This window comes from Pagrus major, chromosome 2 (genome assembly GCF_040436345.1).
Source record: "Pagrus major chromosome 2, Pma_NU_1.0".
Taxonomy (NCBI): Eukaryota; Metazoa; Chordata; class Actinopteri; order Spariformes; family Sparidae; genus Pagrus; species Pagrus major.
Window position 1 is genome coordinate 29,305,532 of NC_133216.1, and position 17,782 is coordinate 29,323,313.

Genomic DNA, 17,782 nt, shown 5'->3' on the forward strand with positions numbered 1-17,782 from the left:
ACACTCAGTGTGCATAAAGGATGTGTGCGGGGATAGCAGTATGTGTAGGTGAAATGTATCCCAGCTTTGTGTCAGCTGTGGCTTTACAGGCAAGACAAAATAGTGAGCCTCACTGAGGACCACCACTGCTCCAAATAAAAAAGAGAGTCTCAGTACTGGCCTCATAAATGTCATACTTTCCAGAGCAGGACAGAGCGCCCTGGAAGTGATTAACATCCTCTGTGCACCTCCTCCTGCCATTCACCTCACCCACTGTGGTAACGTTAAAAAGTACAGTTTGACATCTGATCTCAGTCACTCCGCCCCACTATCACATGTTCCTGCAATATGTAACTTAAGGAGTCAATGTCCACAAGGTGTTATATCCAAAGTGTCTCCCAATGAAGCTCGTGTATTTTTACTTTTGTGCAAATAGTGAAACATATCCCAGCCAATGGAAGCATGGATTGTGTTGCAAGAATGCTCTAAGAAATTTCTGGGGGAAAAAAATGCTAAAAGACCTTGCAATTAATAAAGAGATTGGTTGGATTTGCCTTCATTCTTGCCATTGCTCTGAAAAAACCCCCCATAAATCTCTGACCCGGAGAAGGCCAGGCAAAATACATACTCATCATCTATTGGCAAAGTGATGCAGCAACCACAGGATGGACAGAAGCCAGGAGATTTCTGTTTTTGGTTTCATCAGTGTCATAGTTTGAGTTGTCCTTGTTTCCTGTTTTATTTTGAAGTTCTGCCCTCATGTGCCATGTTGTGCTTTTCATTTCCTCCCTTTGTGTGATTTCCCACCCTATTTCTGTGTTCACCTGTGTCCTATTAGTTCTGTTCCACTGTTCCCATGCCTTGGTGTCCCTTCTCCCATGGTTTGGTTCTGGCTTTTATTCCTCGTGTTGTTCCTGCTTTGTACTTTGCCTTTTGATTTGTACTTTGCTTTTCTTGGTTTGAAGTTTGTTTAGCTTTTGTGTTCTGGCTTTGTATTTTTGTATTTTGCATTTTTTCAGATCTTGGTTTACAGCTTTTGTTATTAAAAGCTTGCTTTTTGTTCTTTACCCTGCGTGCCTCCTGAGTGTCTTGCGATTGGGTCCTCACCATTTTGCTACACTTAACACAGAGGCAAGAAGAGGCCGAGGAGGAAACAAATTCAACTATGCAACAATCCGGGATCAAACAGGAATAATTACTGTGAGGGACTCCGAGATGAATTAAGCCAACTCTGGAGGACACACTTCCATGTGCAGCATCCCAAGGAGACACTAAAAATATACAACTGATAATAACTCAGAAAACACTGAGCACTAAAACACTGACACCTGGTCACCATCAATGAAGTGATTAACTATGATGTAAATGAGACACAGACACAAGACACCACAAAACCAGTTTTGATACACTGAGAAAACAGGCTTGATTTTGGCTTGACTCATCAGTTCTAAATGTATTCAGTGGAGTTTAGAGTTTCACAAGACCAGTGGTTGGACGTCTCTTTTTCAAAACCATGTAATCATTCAGGTGAAGTGAAAACATAAAATTACCCAAAACTGGACCGAGGAGGTCTGTACAGGACAAAGGGATAATTACTCATCTACATTTCACAGTGCTGATTTGACATATTTGACTCAGGTCTGAAAACCACATTAACCGCAGCTCCCAGGAGCCTGCTCAACTCATGTTACTTTATTTCATAAGTCCTTAAGCATCGCGGTTGAGGACTATTGTGCAATGGCAGTGACACAGCCAGTGCGTCATATGCATGGTGTAGGAAGCACTCAAAATGTGGGTAGGACAATTTTATCAGAAGCTTAGTTGTTCTTCCGTAGAATTTTTGTGTATTTGTATAAAGTGCATTTGTCATATCATGTATTCTGGTACATTATAACACGTGGTTTGATACTTTATCAGGCTAGAGTAGCATGAGAAAGATTATCGGTAGACCTACTTTACAGATCCCTAACCCAGATCACATATTTGAATATATCAAAAAGGTAAAAGATTGATTCAATAACTAATTTAAATTAGCTTAAATAGCTTCTTAAATAAAAATGGTAGTGAGTTGAACTACAAGGCACTAACACAAAAGCTTTTCCCAATTGAAATGTCCACATAATGAAGTTATAATTGCAATAAATCAACCTAAATAATGCAATAATACTTTATTTTAAAATTAAATACATTTCAATAATGAGTTATTGTTTTAGATTAAAAGTTACATTACATCTAATTTCCATGCATTGAAATTTTATACTGTTTTATTGCTTACACCGATGTATAATGTCTGCCTCTTTACCACAGCAGCACTTTCCTCATCTAGATACATATACAATGCAGTTACTGAACTGTTCTCCTACTGCAAATTAAACTTGCATCCATGTTATAAAGTTTAGTATCTGGCAGTGGAGTGTGAAGTGGTGGGTCAGTAAAAATATGTCAAGAGCTGTGTGCAACAAACTACCAATTGTCTTAGATGACCTTCCTTCAGACTTTAGATCTAGCCAGTTATCGACATTTAAATCAGTGATTTCCAACCAGGGGGTACTTGTGTTTATGAGGGTACTATATGTGAAAAGGTTAGCTAAATGTTATGGATGAATAGTTGAAATAGATAGCTGAAGGTAAACAGCTTAAACAGTCAGCTAAAAGTAGGGTCTCAATGATTGAAATAGTACGAAATAGAGTGCTGCAGAGATGACGTATTTTTGTAGGCTAACAAAATGAAGCTAAGTTAGCATCGCCCTGGCTCCCTTGACAAAAAGACTTTGGAATTTTGAGTTTGATTTTGGATTATCACAGAAAATAAGCTTTGTGGCAAAGATAATCTTCACAGATGATTTTTAAGGAACAGAAGTAAAAAGCTAACATAAGGCTATAAGCGAACTCCGTTGCAGTCGCATGACTTCAGTGTCACCACCATATATATGTATATATTATATACATCTACCATAGTGCATACTAAAAATTGATCAATTTACAAGTTGGAAAGTAAGTCCACTAAAGTCCACCCGTAAAGACATACTTGTGAGTAGAGTGAGTGAGTGAGTTATCGCGTTAACTTAGAATAAGTCTCCATTTTCGGCATAATGATGTTAAACGTCCCTGATAACCTCTGTAGTCTCATTTAACCTCTTTTTGAGACATATAAATGATTAAAATGTGGGGTATTTACTAAGGGTAAGTGCTCTGACTGATCGGGCACCGATCCTTTATGGCCAATATACACTGTAAAATGTTTGATCATTGACCTCTATAAGGCCCGATTAGAAGAGCCAAGCAGAAAAACACACAAGACAGTTTCTCTATGCACTGCTATAATGCCACAGCCATACACATGCTGGACTCTGCAGCCCACTGGCTGCTAATAGCTAACTTGTTCTACTCCTGCCGATATCAATACAGACTTTCAGTGCCCTCTTGGTTTAACCAGCGCAACAAACACTGCCCGGCCAAAAAACACCCCACACTAATATTTCGTTTGATAGCCTTAATTTTTGAATACAGCACATATTCGCTGTGGCATCATTTTGATAAGCTTATGCAATGTCCCAACATTTATTTCCGTCCAGAGTTACATTGATTTTTGCCAAGATCTTGTATTGATGATGAGAGAGCATGGCCGCTGCATAAAGTCTTCACCAGCACATCCCAAAGATGAGGTTAAGGTTAAGGTTATGGGGTTAAGGTCTGGACTCTGTGGTGGCCAATCCATGTGTGAAAATGATGTCTCATGCTCCCTGAACCACTCTTTCACAGTTTGAGCATGATGAATCGTGGCATTGTCATCTTGGAATATGCCCGTGCCATCAGGAAAGAAAAATCCACTGATGGAAAAACCTGGTCATTCAGTATATTCAGGTAGTCAGCTGACCTCATTTTTGGGCACACAACATTACTGAACCTAGACCTGACCAACTGAATCAACCCCAGATCATAACACTGCCCCCACAGGCTTGTACCATAGGCACTAGGCATGATGGGTGCATCACTTCATCCGCCTCTCTTCTCACCCTGATGGGCCCATCACTCTGGAACAGGGTAAATCTGGACTCATCAGACCACATGGCCTCTTTCCATTGCCCCAGGGTCCAATCTTTATGCTCCCTAGCAAATTGAAACCTTTTTGTGTGATTAGCCTCACTGATAAGTGGTTTTCTTAAGGCTAAACCGCTGTTTAGTCCCAATCCCTTGAGTTCTCTTTGCATTGTGTGTGTGTGTGTGGAAATGACTTACTTTCACTATTAAACATAGTTGTGAGTTCTACTGTTGATTTTTTACTCTTTCATTTAACCAAATGTTTAAGTGATCTCCAATCACGATCATTCTAGATTTATTTCCGACTACATTTCTTCCTTGGGGATGATGGTTCACCACTATCCTAACAGGGTTTAATAATGCTTTGGACAGTTCTTAACCCAATTTTAGTAGTTTCAGGAACCTCCTTAGTTGTTTTCTTTGCTTGATGCAGGCCAATAATTAGTAACATCTTTTCCATGACCACAGGAAATATCTTCTGACATGGTTGTTTAAGAAATGAGAAGCTACTCACTGCATCAGTTCAGGTTAAATAACAAAACTCTTCACAAGTTCTCCTTTTAAATGTTGTTCAATTGCTAATACAGTGCTGCCACTTTAGCTCACAAAGTCATGCTATTGTGTATTATCGATGCTTATAAGACATTATTATTAGGGCTGTCAATCGATTAAAATATTTAGTCGATGATTGTCCATAGTTAAAACGCGATTAAGCGCAAATTAGTCGCACATTTTTTATCTGTTCTAAATGAACCTTAAAGGGATATTTTTCAAGTTTTTAATACTCTTATTAACATGGGAGTGAACAAATATACTTGCTTTATGCAAATATATGAATATTATTATTGCAACAATCCAACACGATGACAAAGACTGTCCAGAATATTCTCCTGAATAACCTCAAAGGTACTGCATGCTCAAAAAATATGCTGAAAGAATAACATGGCAAACTCAAGTCCAACAAGCAACAACAGATGGACACACTGACCTGAATGGAGTTTCTTATTAATAGTAACACAAAGTAGTGTCCAACTTTATACTTTGTAAAAGTTAACTGAACAATGTTAATAGGCCTGCAAGCTGTAGCCACCCATTTAGCTATCGCTGTTGAAAATTTGCCTGCTGTTTGCAGCGTGGTCTGCCTTTGGCGAGGGGGGAGGAGGGCTCTCTGCATCAGCTGTGTGCTTGGCCAGCAAGTGGTATTTGAGACTGGACGTACTCCAGTGGTAACTCAGTTCACATCGACAGTAAATGTAAATAACTTTGTTCTTGTGGAGAGAACCATCTGGCAGGGCTGTGAAGCTGAACTTGACATTAAAAAGGCCCTTTTCTTTATCCATTTCTGCTCAAGGAGGTTTGTCTCTGCTTGTCATCCACAAAGTTACTGCTGCATCGCTCCCTGATTTCCCAAACTACGGGGTGGGCCGAGGGTCATAACGTGCGTGCATTAACCGTGTGTCAAAAAAATTAACGGCGCTAAGAGGAATTTGCATTCATGCGTTATTATCAAGTTAACTTTGACAGCCCTTATCATTATATTTCAAAAACTAATCATTTATAATCTATAATGATATGTTAGATCAATTCTGTCTCTGTCTTTAGTTATAGTAGATATAATGTGCTGTGTAACCCAGGACTCAGATTCTTCTTCAAACACTGTTGCCACTTTGGCATGGAGGTATGAAGCATTATGGCTGCTAAACTTATGATATATTATGTCCACCACTTATAATACTTTATAAACCTTAGTATATGTTGCCATGCCTGATTACAAACATTTAGTTTTATTGAGCCTTTTAAATGCATTATAATTTCCTATGAAAGTGCTTATAATACATTATAGACATGACCTTCATAGAAAAGACTTTTCATCATTCAGTATTCATTCAGTACTCACATTTGTCTTGCTGGACACAGCAAATGTGGCTCGGCTGGAGAAGCGGGCGGTGGAGGGGCTGCTGCCTGACACTGGGCCAGTCATCATGGAGGAAACTCTGGCACCCACAGGTGGACTGCTGGAAGTGGGGGAGGATGAGAAGGGGGCAGGTGGGGACGCAGGACTGGACTGACTGCTGTAGGTCTGAGCCTGGCTCCCCAGGCTGCAGGACTGGATATGGAGGTGAGCCTGGCTCTGAGTGTTAGCCTGAGCCTGAGCCTGAGCCTGACCCTTTCCGTAGACCACCTCTTTAATCTCCTGATGGTTCTTCTGAATGTCACTGAGGTGATTCTTGTGATTCTGACTGTGATTGTGGCTGTAGTTGAGCAAGGTGCTCCTGTCACACGTCATCCCACTCAGGAGCTCTACCTGTCGGGTGAGAACCTCCAGCTGACTCTTGAGCTGTCGGTTCTCCTGCTGGAGCTGAGCCACAGCTCGTCCAAGAGGCCCACTCAGGTTAGCTGTCTCCTCCAGACGTCTTTCCATGCCCAGCTTAAAAGTGCTGACATCCATGTGGATCTCCCTAATGGCATCCCTGAGAGTCTTCTCATAACGGGCTAGAGCTGCACACACTGTCTCCCCTTCTGGAGAGGGAGACCGGGGGTGACACAAGTCTCCCATCTCAGCCAAGGTAGGGGCTTCCATCGTGGAAAACAGTTGTGAAATCAGTTGAGTCTGAGATCGAGATCCTCTGGCCGCTGGAGAATAGCTTAAGTCAGAGTGCTGAGGGTTGGGCTGGACGGGGGGCTGATGGACAAGGGTTAGGAGGTGAAAGTTTGTGGAGAAGGCAAAGGTCTGGTCTGTTTTATCCCCACTCTTTCAGATTCTTCCTGGGACGTCCTGGGTTGCTTCTCCTTCAATAAGCTCTGCTTTTCAGGTACTTCTTCAGGTACTAATTTCTTTTGTCTGAAAGGGGAAGGGACACGAGTTGACCTTTAGCTTGTGATACTGTGCTTAGCTGGGAAAGAATGTGACATCCTGTGCAAACATACAGCTACATTTCAAATTATTCAAGAAACTGTGAAATTAAGGCTTGTACTAAATAATTCAGAATCGGCCAAAAAGAATCCAAAACATGACAAACTTGATCCAAACAACTGCTCTGACTGACTTTCCTGCATTGAACTGAACACAAGATTCTGTTTTAAAGGAGTCAGAATGACAGGCAGAAAGCTCAAATGTCTCTGGGCCAGCTAGGTTTCATAACAGTCATAAAACACAGCAATGAGGTCATCTTCACTCACAGCTACAACAAACCTACCTCAGCTCGGCTCTCTGGTGCAGCTCAGTAGAGTTTCCTCAGCGCTCAACAGCTTGTGAGTGTGTCCGTGCAAGTGTGTGCGCTCTGCCGGCTCTCTGGTTTGTTTAAACTCTCAGGTTGATCACTCCTCTCTTTAAGCCTGGAGGAGGAGGGAGGAGAGAGGGAGGGATAAAGGAGGAGGTTGGTGGTGGTGGTGGTGGTGGAGGGAAGAAACAACATGAAAAGAGTAGTAAATGTGAGGGGGGGAGGGAGGCGGGCCCGTTTGCTTTTATATGCTTGCACTGTGCAAACTGTCGGAAGGAGGACTCCTCTCTCTTAGTTTTTACTCCTCCTCTCCTTTTTGTAATGACTTTCCCTGCTCAGTGCTACATTTAGCTTTTTCTCTCTCATCTGTTCTTTTCACTTTTTTAATTGAAAGAATTACACAGCTAGTCACAGAGAGGCTTATTTGCAGTGTTGCATGACTTGTGTGTGTGAGTTTATCATCCCGGCATAACATGGAGGAAAGCACAAGTAATCACTGATAGACATTATTCTTTTTGTCTAATGAAGTAAGTATTGATGGCAACTGTGTCAACAATGGCAGTTATTTCTATCATAAATGAAGCATCAGTACTGTTGCCACGGATACCTCGTAAAACATCTTGTGTCTGTAAATTTGACTGTGTCACTTGGAAATCTTCTATGATATGGTCAGTGATGCACTGTTACCAAGTACATATACCCAAGTACTTTACCTTAAGTACAATTTTGAGGTAATTGTACTTGAGTATTTCCATTTTCTGCTACTTTATACTTCCACTTCAGTACATTTATTTGATAACACGTCACTTTGCATCAGTATAGCTAATCTTAACTTCTCTTATGGGCAATTAGATAAAACAAAAACAAAAAAACCCACTGATTCCGATAATCACAAAAATGCTGAATATTGGATCTGATGATCGGCCAAGTCAATAATTTATTAACCCATAAATATACAATATATATTTACAAGTATAATTTACATTTAACTGTACTTTTGATGAAGTACATTTAATATCAGAAACTTTAAGAACAAAAAATCAAGTATGACATCTGAGATTCATTTATTAATTGTATTTTAATTTTTGACAACAGACCATGTACAATTTCATCTTAACCAAAGTTAAATGTTGTCCCTGGAGGTCACAATCTAAAACACACTATGATGTCTCATTTTAAGGTCCATAATTTTATTTTGAGTTCCTCATACTGTCCAGTGCAGCAGCATTGTATTCCCCCTCTGTCTGAAACGCTCTGTCTTAGCTCTTGTCTCTTTAACGGCCCCCTTTCCAAATACCCAGTCTGCTCTGATTGGTCTCACATTGGCTCACACAGGCCTGAGCCAGCATTGCTCACCGTGTCTCCTGTCTTCTCTGTTGTGTTTTCAACTACCAGATAGTTTCACTTCTACTGTGAATATACAAGAGTTTGTACATGCACACGATACAAAATAACACGCTGAAGGAACTGAAAAAAACTTTTTTTACCTTAAAAAAGGTAAAATCTGATTTCGTTTGCAGTGATAGATATAATTAAGGTCTCAATTTCTACTTCAGCTTTATTTGCATGGTCAGTCCCAATACACACTTACACTTATATTCCCCCGATCTCTGTCTCTATCTTTAATTCTCTCTCCCTATACAGTATGATTATCTTTCCATCCCCTTGTTCTAATGGTATTTTGTCAAGATAAGAATGTAACAGGTATAGAGGGGAAAGCTGACAATCTGCATTTTATACACAGTGATACAGTGTTGAAAACAACATAGGTTATATCTTTATTTGATACTACTTATTATACATGTATAGCACAAATATATCACCCATTTAGGCCGGTTTATCTTCCACTAGATGTACTCTTTACATGTTTCTGTTATTTTCTATTCTGTTGTAGTTGAGTGTATCATGACCCAACCAGACAGACAGACAGACGGACAACTTGGCTGCTGAGGACCACTACCCTCCCCCTTGTAACTGGACCCCAACAGAGCAAACATTTAACTCCAGATAGCAATTGTGTGTATGACTTCGACATTCCACCCTCCTGCTTACTGTCAACTGTGTGTGCGTGCGTGCGTGTGTGTGTGTGTGTCTGTGAGTTTGTGTGTATGTGTGTGTGTGTGTGTGGAGGATTGTGTGAGAGTCAGAGGTGCCACAGGGAGTGTTGGGAGATGAGGAGGGGGTTTGGTGAGGTGATTTACTGGAAGATTGTCTCACCGTCTCTCTTGCCGTCTCTTACGCATACTTACTCCCTTAGGGTTGTTAGGAGTCTGCTGGGGGCAGTACAAGACACAGACTACAACAAACCACCGCAGAGGGCAGAGGTTATGGGTGTCAGCTTTATTGGTCATCTGAGATTTATCTTGGTTTATGTCCACATTACTTCTAATAAATCAGTGAATAAATATTTTCCTCTATTGACACTGTTTTCCATTCCTGAAAGATGAGCTTTAATGTCCCCATGAACACAAAATCGCTGTTAAGTGGTTTTTGTTCATATCTCACCTATACACCAGTATCAGGCCAACAGTGGCAAAAAAGCTTTTTTAAGGACTACTTTTGCATTAACTCACTATATGTTTTTCGTTCCCTTGCAATCATTTTTGCGTTACCCCACAGTACTTCTGAGTTTCCTCGCAACAGTTTTTTCCTTCTGTTCTTTCCGAGCCATGTTATCATCGATCAAACACATCGACCTCAGTCTTCTTCGGTCTCGCTGCTCCGGTCGGGTTCACTGATAGGTAGAGCTGACAGGCCGGCTGTCTGCTGTCGCCGGGCGAGATGAGATGAGATGTTGACAAGCTAAAAAATAGATCTTCAATAAAAAAAAGCTAAGTCAAAATGTATGTTATGTTTTCGTTGACAAGATGAGATGGAACTAAAATGTCAGTGGTGGAAAAAAATATTAGATCTATGAACCTGCTTTATATTCAGCAAGGAAAATATAATGCAGGTTAAAGTAAAACTTCTGGTCTGACAAGTAAGATTCTTTATCACATATTTTTCTGTCATTCAAGTGAAACATATGTTGCCTTTTAAGGCCTGTTCTTCCATGTGTCTAAGCCTAATTGAAAAGTTTAAAGAGAGAAACCATTTTGACTAAAAGTTGAGTAAAATGTAATGACTTAACTTTTCTAAACTAAAACCGGACTAAAACATTTTGAGTTGCCTAAAACAATGAAACTGCCAAAATGAACACTGCTCATAATGACAAACACCCAACTCTGCAGTTCGCCTCAGCTCTAGAAAGCATTTCTTCCCTGTTTTACAGCTTGTTGCTTTGATTTTTACACCCCATGTTGAGGCTGTATGGGTTTACTCTCACTGCTCTCATGAGTCCTGTTTATAGCAGGCAGCTGTTTTCACTAGAAAACCTGCACCATAGGACAGACAGACAAAGCTAGCATCACTAACTACAAAACACAGGGCAGCAATGAGCGGGTAAAAAGCCAGATATTTTGTCTCAGGAGTTGATTTAGACCAGTGGTTCTCAAGCTATTTGGGGCCAGCAACCCCCTCTTCATTATGCAGGTGCCTTACCTTCTTTTGTCTTCACCGAATGTTGATGATTAATCTGTTTTGTAATAATAATTTTGTAAATAATTATTATCATGTTATCCATTTTTTTTATCATTTATTTATTTATTTATATTCTTATTATGTGGTTACTATTCTGTGTCATATCATTAGAAAGCATTAAATGCACTGAATGCAAACTAATAATAATAATAATAATAATAATAATAATCTAGCTTTCTTTTTAATTGATTTTCCTCATTGTCATGACAACTGTAGCCTCAAAAATATGCATTGTCGAGATGTACTGATTATTTCCCCCTTACTTTTTCATTTTCATTTAAACTTAGCTGTTCCTCATTTTGAGTTTCACTCAATTTATTTGTTTTGATTTAAGTTGATTTATGACCTGATTATTTCTAGTTGTGTAGTAAAATAATTTATCTTTTTTAATTAACTTTTTATATTTTATTTGTTTTAATTTTAGTTTTCTATTTGAACTTTGAATTTTAATAATGGCCTAAAATATCTTCCATACAGAGGATGCTCAGAAACTAGGACAGTAAATTTCTTAACAACCATTTCTGACTGAATCTTATCTGGCTTATTCTATTCATCTTTGCTGTGAAAGTAAATAAGCTGGTTTCCTCATTTTCCCAAAGGCACCCTGAAAAGCCTTGTGGGTCCCTGGACCCCACTTTGAGGACCACTGCTTTCCAGTAACAATGAGTCAGCAGGTAATGTAGTACGACCCCTTATGAATCAGAATGGTGATCTCTCTCTCTGTCTCCCATATCCTGGTTGAGTTTTTCATTGTTTTGATAATGACTGAATATGTTTTTCCTTCCGTGAAGCTGGTTCCCTTACTGCAGAGCTGAGCTTGTAAACGTCCTGCGTTATTGAGGAGAAGAGGTCAAAAACGATTTTCTTCGCATCTGGTCTTCAGCCAGTTAATGTATTTGTTCATACTGCAGAGACATTTGCAGACATACTTCTTCCTCTGTGCAGGGTGTCTGCCTCAACTGATTAAGTGTGGATTAGGTCATGTAGCAGGCTGGTAGACATTTGGGGCTTGTGATATATAGCACACTTATGGATAAAATATATCACTGTTGTCGAGGGCAAAACTTCTGCAAAAAATAAAAAAGTAAGATGTTAAGAAAGCCATTGCTATTTCATCACTTTTGTTTCTACAGAAGCAGACTGAGCAGAAAATATCAGTTATTTAAATCGCCCAAAAACCAGCTTGGAAATGTGACCACACCAGGACAATCGATATTTTGTCCCACCACTAATTCCATGCCACAACAAGTACTAAACATGGTTGTGGCCCAAGTACATCCCCTCATGGCAGTGGCCCCACCAGTAGTGGCACCTTGCCACACCACAAAAACCAATCTGAGGAACACAACAAAAAGCCCAAGGCCGGACCGGACCTCCAAATTCCCCAAATCCCAATCTGATCGACCATCTTGACGTGCTAGAACAAGTCGGATCCAAATCCAAATTATGTTTTGAGATAGCAGTACTACAGAAGGGTGACACATTTAGGGAAAACAGAAAGTTTCATGTTTCCAAATGTGTCATTTGTCTGTAAGTAGACTTGGCATCTTAAATAACCTGACTGAGCTTATTAAACAATCACTCAACCAGCCCAGCTAGCTGTTAGTGACTGAGGGGATAGATTGACTGTCACAGCGGAACAGTTCTCGTAACATTGGAGTGTTGCGCAGAGAGGCCAGCCTGTGATTGTAACTAACTTTGACACAGTGCTGTGGAGAGAGTAACTATGAGTTACTATGGTAACAGCACGAGAAGACACACTCCGTTGAAGTCAGTGAAGTCTGTTCAGTTTGTCACTTGTTGAATGATGGTCTCTTTGTCCCAAACAGATTTTCTGTCTTGCTGACTCTAGCTCGGAGCTCAATCCGTGTTTCAGTCCATTCTCCTTCAACTCATTCGTGCCACTGGGAAATCTCTCAATGCTGATGTGTGAATCCTGTGACTTTATCATCATCATTGGTTCTTTGTTTTCTTGTTTTGTGGCAGATTGGACAGCATTGGTCCAGGGCAGTGACGCTAATATCATCATTGTTGTGTGAAAAAAGTTTGTGGCTGATTGGCCCTGCAACATGCTCCTAATTACAATTGACAGTTCGCACACATTGTTAGCTGTAAATGTGAGTGAAATGGTCGCACTATCAAGCCCTGAACTGCTGCTGTTTGCCATCCTTGGCTGTATCAAGCTACCATTTGCTAATCAGCTCATGGCTCAGTTAGCTGTGGAGCCAACGGCCCTGTCAGTGCTCGATCCCTGGTCGGGGTCACACATGTAGTACATGAATGCAGGCAAATGAAAATCATATTCGCCTGCTGGCGGTGAATGTGGGCAGTCCAGGATGTGAGGCACACGGAATTCAGTTTGCTGGTTTGTAGTCCGTTTAAACCAAAACCTAGATGCAGATTTGCTTCCAGACAGGTTGCAAATGTTTTTGTTTTTTTCCCTTTGCCCACATAGAATGGAAGTACGACCACAGTCTCATTTAAAGAAAGTTACCTCAGATACACCTGTTCAAAATGAATTGCGACATGTATGACTTATGACATAGAATGGTACCACCCCAACAAAATCTTTCAAATTAAGGTCACAAAATGTTTTTTAGTCATTGTAAATGTAATAGCAGTAATGCAGAGGTATTTTGGAATTGCTTGAGAACAAAATTAAGAAATATACGATTCAAAAGGTTAAAATATAGAATTTAATTAAATGTATTTCAGACATCTCATTAAAGATGTCAAGAGATGACCCCCTACAATTACGTAGATAAACTTAAACAGGAGTAAGGTTTTATAAAGAGAACCTAAGGTGCATCCAGATTAGAACAGGGTGAGAAAAATAGCAAGTATCATATTTTACTTTTGATTTCTCTGAACAAAATTGGAAAAAGTTTGTCTCACAGAATGTCAAGAATGACAGTTTTTCGAGGTTTAATCTAATAATTAGACTACTAAATATTATGACCTACATTGTGCTAATAATTATGGAATAGTAAAGGTTTGGCTTTATTTACAAATTCATTGGCTGTCCATATTGCTGCTGTTTAACGCCTACCACCTGATATCCAATTCAGCACTGGCCTGTTTCTGACTGTTGTTGAAAATGTGATTCAGTGAACCAAACCTGAAAGAACAAAGATCTAATCAGTCCAAACACAGATCTGTGATTGTATAACTGCCTTCAGGTGCACTAAGTGTTGCACAATAAGTCCAAACAAGGAGACTAACCCTGGTTCAATGGAAGACACATTCTGATGCAATGAAGGTTCTCACACTGTTACAGAAAAACATGTTGATTGCATAATACAGTATATAAAATGTCAACATGTTAAGACAGAAAAAAATCAATGCACCTGTTTGAATTCACAGGAAAATGTGATTACTGACTATACACTACTCAGAATTAGTAGAGGATATTGTTTTATGGGTACATTTATGCATGTTTATGGAAATTAAATAAAAGTCAAACGAAATGTGGACAAAAGGTATTCACAAAACATAAAAATCAAAATTCAGTTATGTCATAGAATTATACAATCAAGCGAAACATGAAAATATCCCAATATCCCTAACTAATTTTGAGTAGTGTAACTACATTTATGATTCAACATTCATCACAAACTAGCCTCTGACACGGTTATTTTAAAAATCCCACAATTACTCTTATGCCAGCACTAGTGTTATGGATATGTGTGTTATGTGTTATGTTATGTTTATAGGCTGTCATTGAACTGACTTACAACAGGCTGTTTCAGGTGTCATTTTATGTTTTACAATTTATATCCTGTCAGGAAGCATGGAAATGCCAGATGTAAATCTTATTCAAATGAGTTTCATAGAGAGAGAGGAAACATTATTCTCTGACACAGCAACACTCTCTCCTTCTGTCAGCAGAGGTATGTCAACACATTTTTTAGCATCAGTTTACAGCTGAAAAGAGAATTCAGTGTTGTATTTAGGTGAATAATGTTTGATAGATGGTCATTAGGGAATAAGCTGTTTATAATTAAGATGTTAATTTTAGGTATGGTATATGAATATAGTGACACTGTAAAGATGCCAAACTCAACCACAGTCTGCCTTGTTACATCATCATCCACATCACCCTATACAGTATGTCTCAAAGGGGGCACACACACACACAAACAGCAAAGCAAAGTTAGAGAAAGTGTTCAGCTGAAAAATGTGGAAATATCAAATTCAACTCATACAGATATTCAGGTGTCTGATGACTAATCAAACATGAATCAATAGTTGATATGGTGATATGTCCTGAGTGTTTCCTAGTTTTCAAGGCTCATTACAGTGAAGTGATGTCATTTTCTGAAACAGTCCGTTCTACTTGTTCTGATTTTCGTCTTTACCCTCTTAATCATTATATCCACTTTACTGATGAAGTGCTTTTGATAAGCTTTAATAATATCAAGATTCATGTATTGTCTCGTGATAATAATAATATTTTAAGGCCATATCCTCCAGCCCTTAAACGATTATTTACTTGGATTAAAATGTTTTTTCTCCCAAACAAATTCCAGTTTTTGCTTTAATTAGAGCCAAAGTAAGTCCTGAAAACATCCTCAGAAATTATGACCCTGTAAGATTAAATGTTAGTGAATAATCTGATCTATAAATGATAATCACATCATTTATTATGTGGCAGCTTCCACTCAGTAAAATCACAACTCTACACATCTTTAAAGCAACACACAGTTTAAAGTCATTCTGAGGCTAACAGATGAGAAATGATTGTTGGGTGTTTTGGGGGGCTGACCTGTTCTCCAGCAGGATCTCTGTGATCAGGTTCTTCAGACTGGGGTGGAAAGATTCCGGGAAGAGATTGAGGATCTGCTCTGGAGAGCTGAGGTTGTAGAAGAGGACGTGATGAGACAGAATGTGTAGAGACTGAACCAGCAGATTTCATCTGTTTAGTGTGCAGTCAAACATGTGCACCTGTGATTACATTTAAATAACATATGTGTAGTGCTGAAGCCGGTCATCAGCTTGTGTTAGTGGACCCCATTTCTAAGCTAACGTTAGCCACTGAGACGAGGCACTCGAGAACGTGCGTGAAGTCACGTCCTTTGGACTGATGCGGAAAATCCAACCCGGGTCCTTCACAGAGAAATCCACAGTCCAGCAGCTTTAAACAGCTTCGACAAATCACCCTCAGGCTTGTACACGTTACAATCTGCTCGCATATGATTAATAAAAAAGTGATTAATACATGTAAACACAGAGCACCTTTAAATCAGAGCTGTGTCCATGGAAGGACATGAATTTAATCTCCTGCACATCATCACCAGTACTCTGTGTCATTTGTTTCTATAGCGTATTGATGCCAAATAGGGAAATGTATGTGTCACAGCAGCAGGACAGCACAAAGAAATATGCTCATCAATAGAAAACATAAAAACTCAACCGACCTGAAATACATCAACATAGTTTGAAATAAAATACAAGAAAAAAAATCTATATAGTCTGATAAGATATATACCGATAAATCTAAGGGTGGACAATTCTTACGTACTGTACCTTTAAGTAAATGGATATTGTTCTCAGAGAGCCTTCAGTTACTTTGAACTAACCTGATGTATTGTTACTGACAGTGTTGAGATGAGACTGATGTCTTGCAGCATATTGTTGCATATTCTTATGCTTCACAAGATTTGGATGTGAAGATCAATACTTTCATGTCTTTACTGTTAATATGAAGCTGGGAGCACATTTTGTTACTGCTGGACGGATCCTGACCAGCTGTAACCCTGTGTTTCTAGTCTTTGCACTCAGCTAAGCTAAACTAAGCTAAGCTAAAATTGGCGGCTCCAGATAATAAATGTTGAACTATTCCATTAAAGAAATACTCAGTTTCCCTCGTGGCTAGGTCAGAGTTAGAGGATGATCTGTTTCCACATGCATGTTTTCTAACTCCAGCTCACTGAGTTTCAAATATCTTCTCTGCTTTCACTGATGTTCAACAACTTTATCAGTTGCCTCAATACAGGTAGTTCATCTTCCTTCCGTTCACACTGACTGAGACAAAGAACGGATGAGAACATTAATGATGACAAAGAGCATAAAGGAATGGTTTTAGGAGGCAACTGAGTGACAAAGAAAGAGAAGTGGAATGGATTTCTGTTTTTAAAAAACACAAAGAACTAAATTTACTCTTTTCATTGTTTGCAGGTCGTCCCAAGGCCGTAACCATGGAGGGGGGGGGACCAAGTCTTAGCTTTCCTTGTTTCATCGTATGGAATGTCACAGATTAGGGATTAATAAAGTACAACTATAACGTAATCATACTCAAGAGGTTTCGATCCATAGAAAGGTCTGTGCGCTTTATTGCCATTTTGTTTTACACTCATGACTCATACTAGCTGCTTGCCGCTCAATCAAAATCAAAAGACCCCCCACTTCCTCCCAGACACCAGCCCAAAAGCCCAACTCCAGCGGATGTTAGATGTTGTACCTGCAAGTAAACTTGGACGGGCAGTAGAGGCATTTGCTCGTACGCATGTGAGCTTGTTTATTTACTTATGGAAAAAAGTTTGTGTTATTACCTCATTAATATTGGAAATATTAAAATTCTGAGTTTGAATTTCTTCTCTAAAGCTACATAATGCCACTTTAATGCAAAAAAGTTACATTATGTTGTTTTAAAACATAAAAAACAAACAAACCATAAAATAGCTCCACACAGCTCATCTGGCATAATATAAAAGATGTTATCTTTAAAATGATGTGCGGTCAAACTCGTGTATGCTAATACTTTTAGCTTAGCAGCTACAGTAAAGATTTCAGCTTGTCGACCCTCCAGTCCAACTCCTTCAGCTGCGGGAGTGAGACTACGCACACACACACACACACATTATCCTCATATCACCAAAATCCATCTAATTTACATACACACAGACAAACTCGCTCACTCTCTCTGACTGCTGGTTACAGACTGTAAACATTAACAAGAGGGC

At 39.4% G+C, this 17,782-nt stretch overlaps 1 protein-coding gene across 1 annotated transcript in view; it reads right to left on the reverse strand.

Moving 5' to 3' along the window:
• The window catches only part of smtnl (smoothelin, like), a 33,710-nt gene extending 27,109 nt beyond the window's left edge, over nucleotides 1-6,601 (reverse strand). The window contains exon 1 of the mRNA XM_073492331.1: nucleotides 5,918-6,601. Within this exon, the coding sequence (XP_073348432.1) occupies nucleotides 5,918-6,601 (684 nt within the window). The remainder of the gene's footprint in view (nucleotides 1-5,917) is intronic.
• Between the last annotated feature and the right edge of the window lie 11,181 nt (nucleotides 6,602-17,782).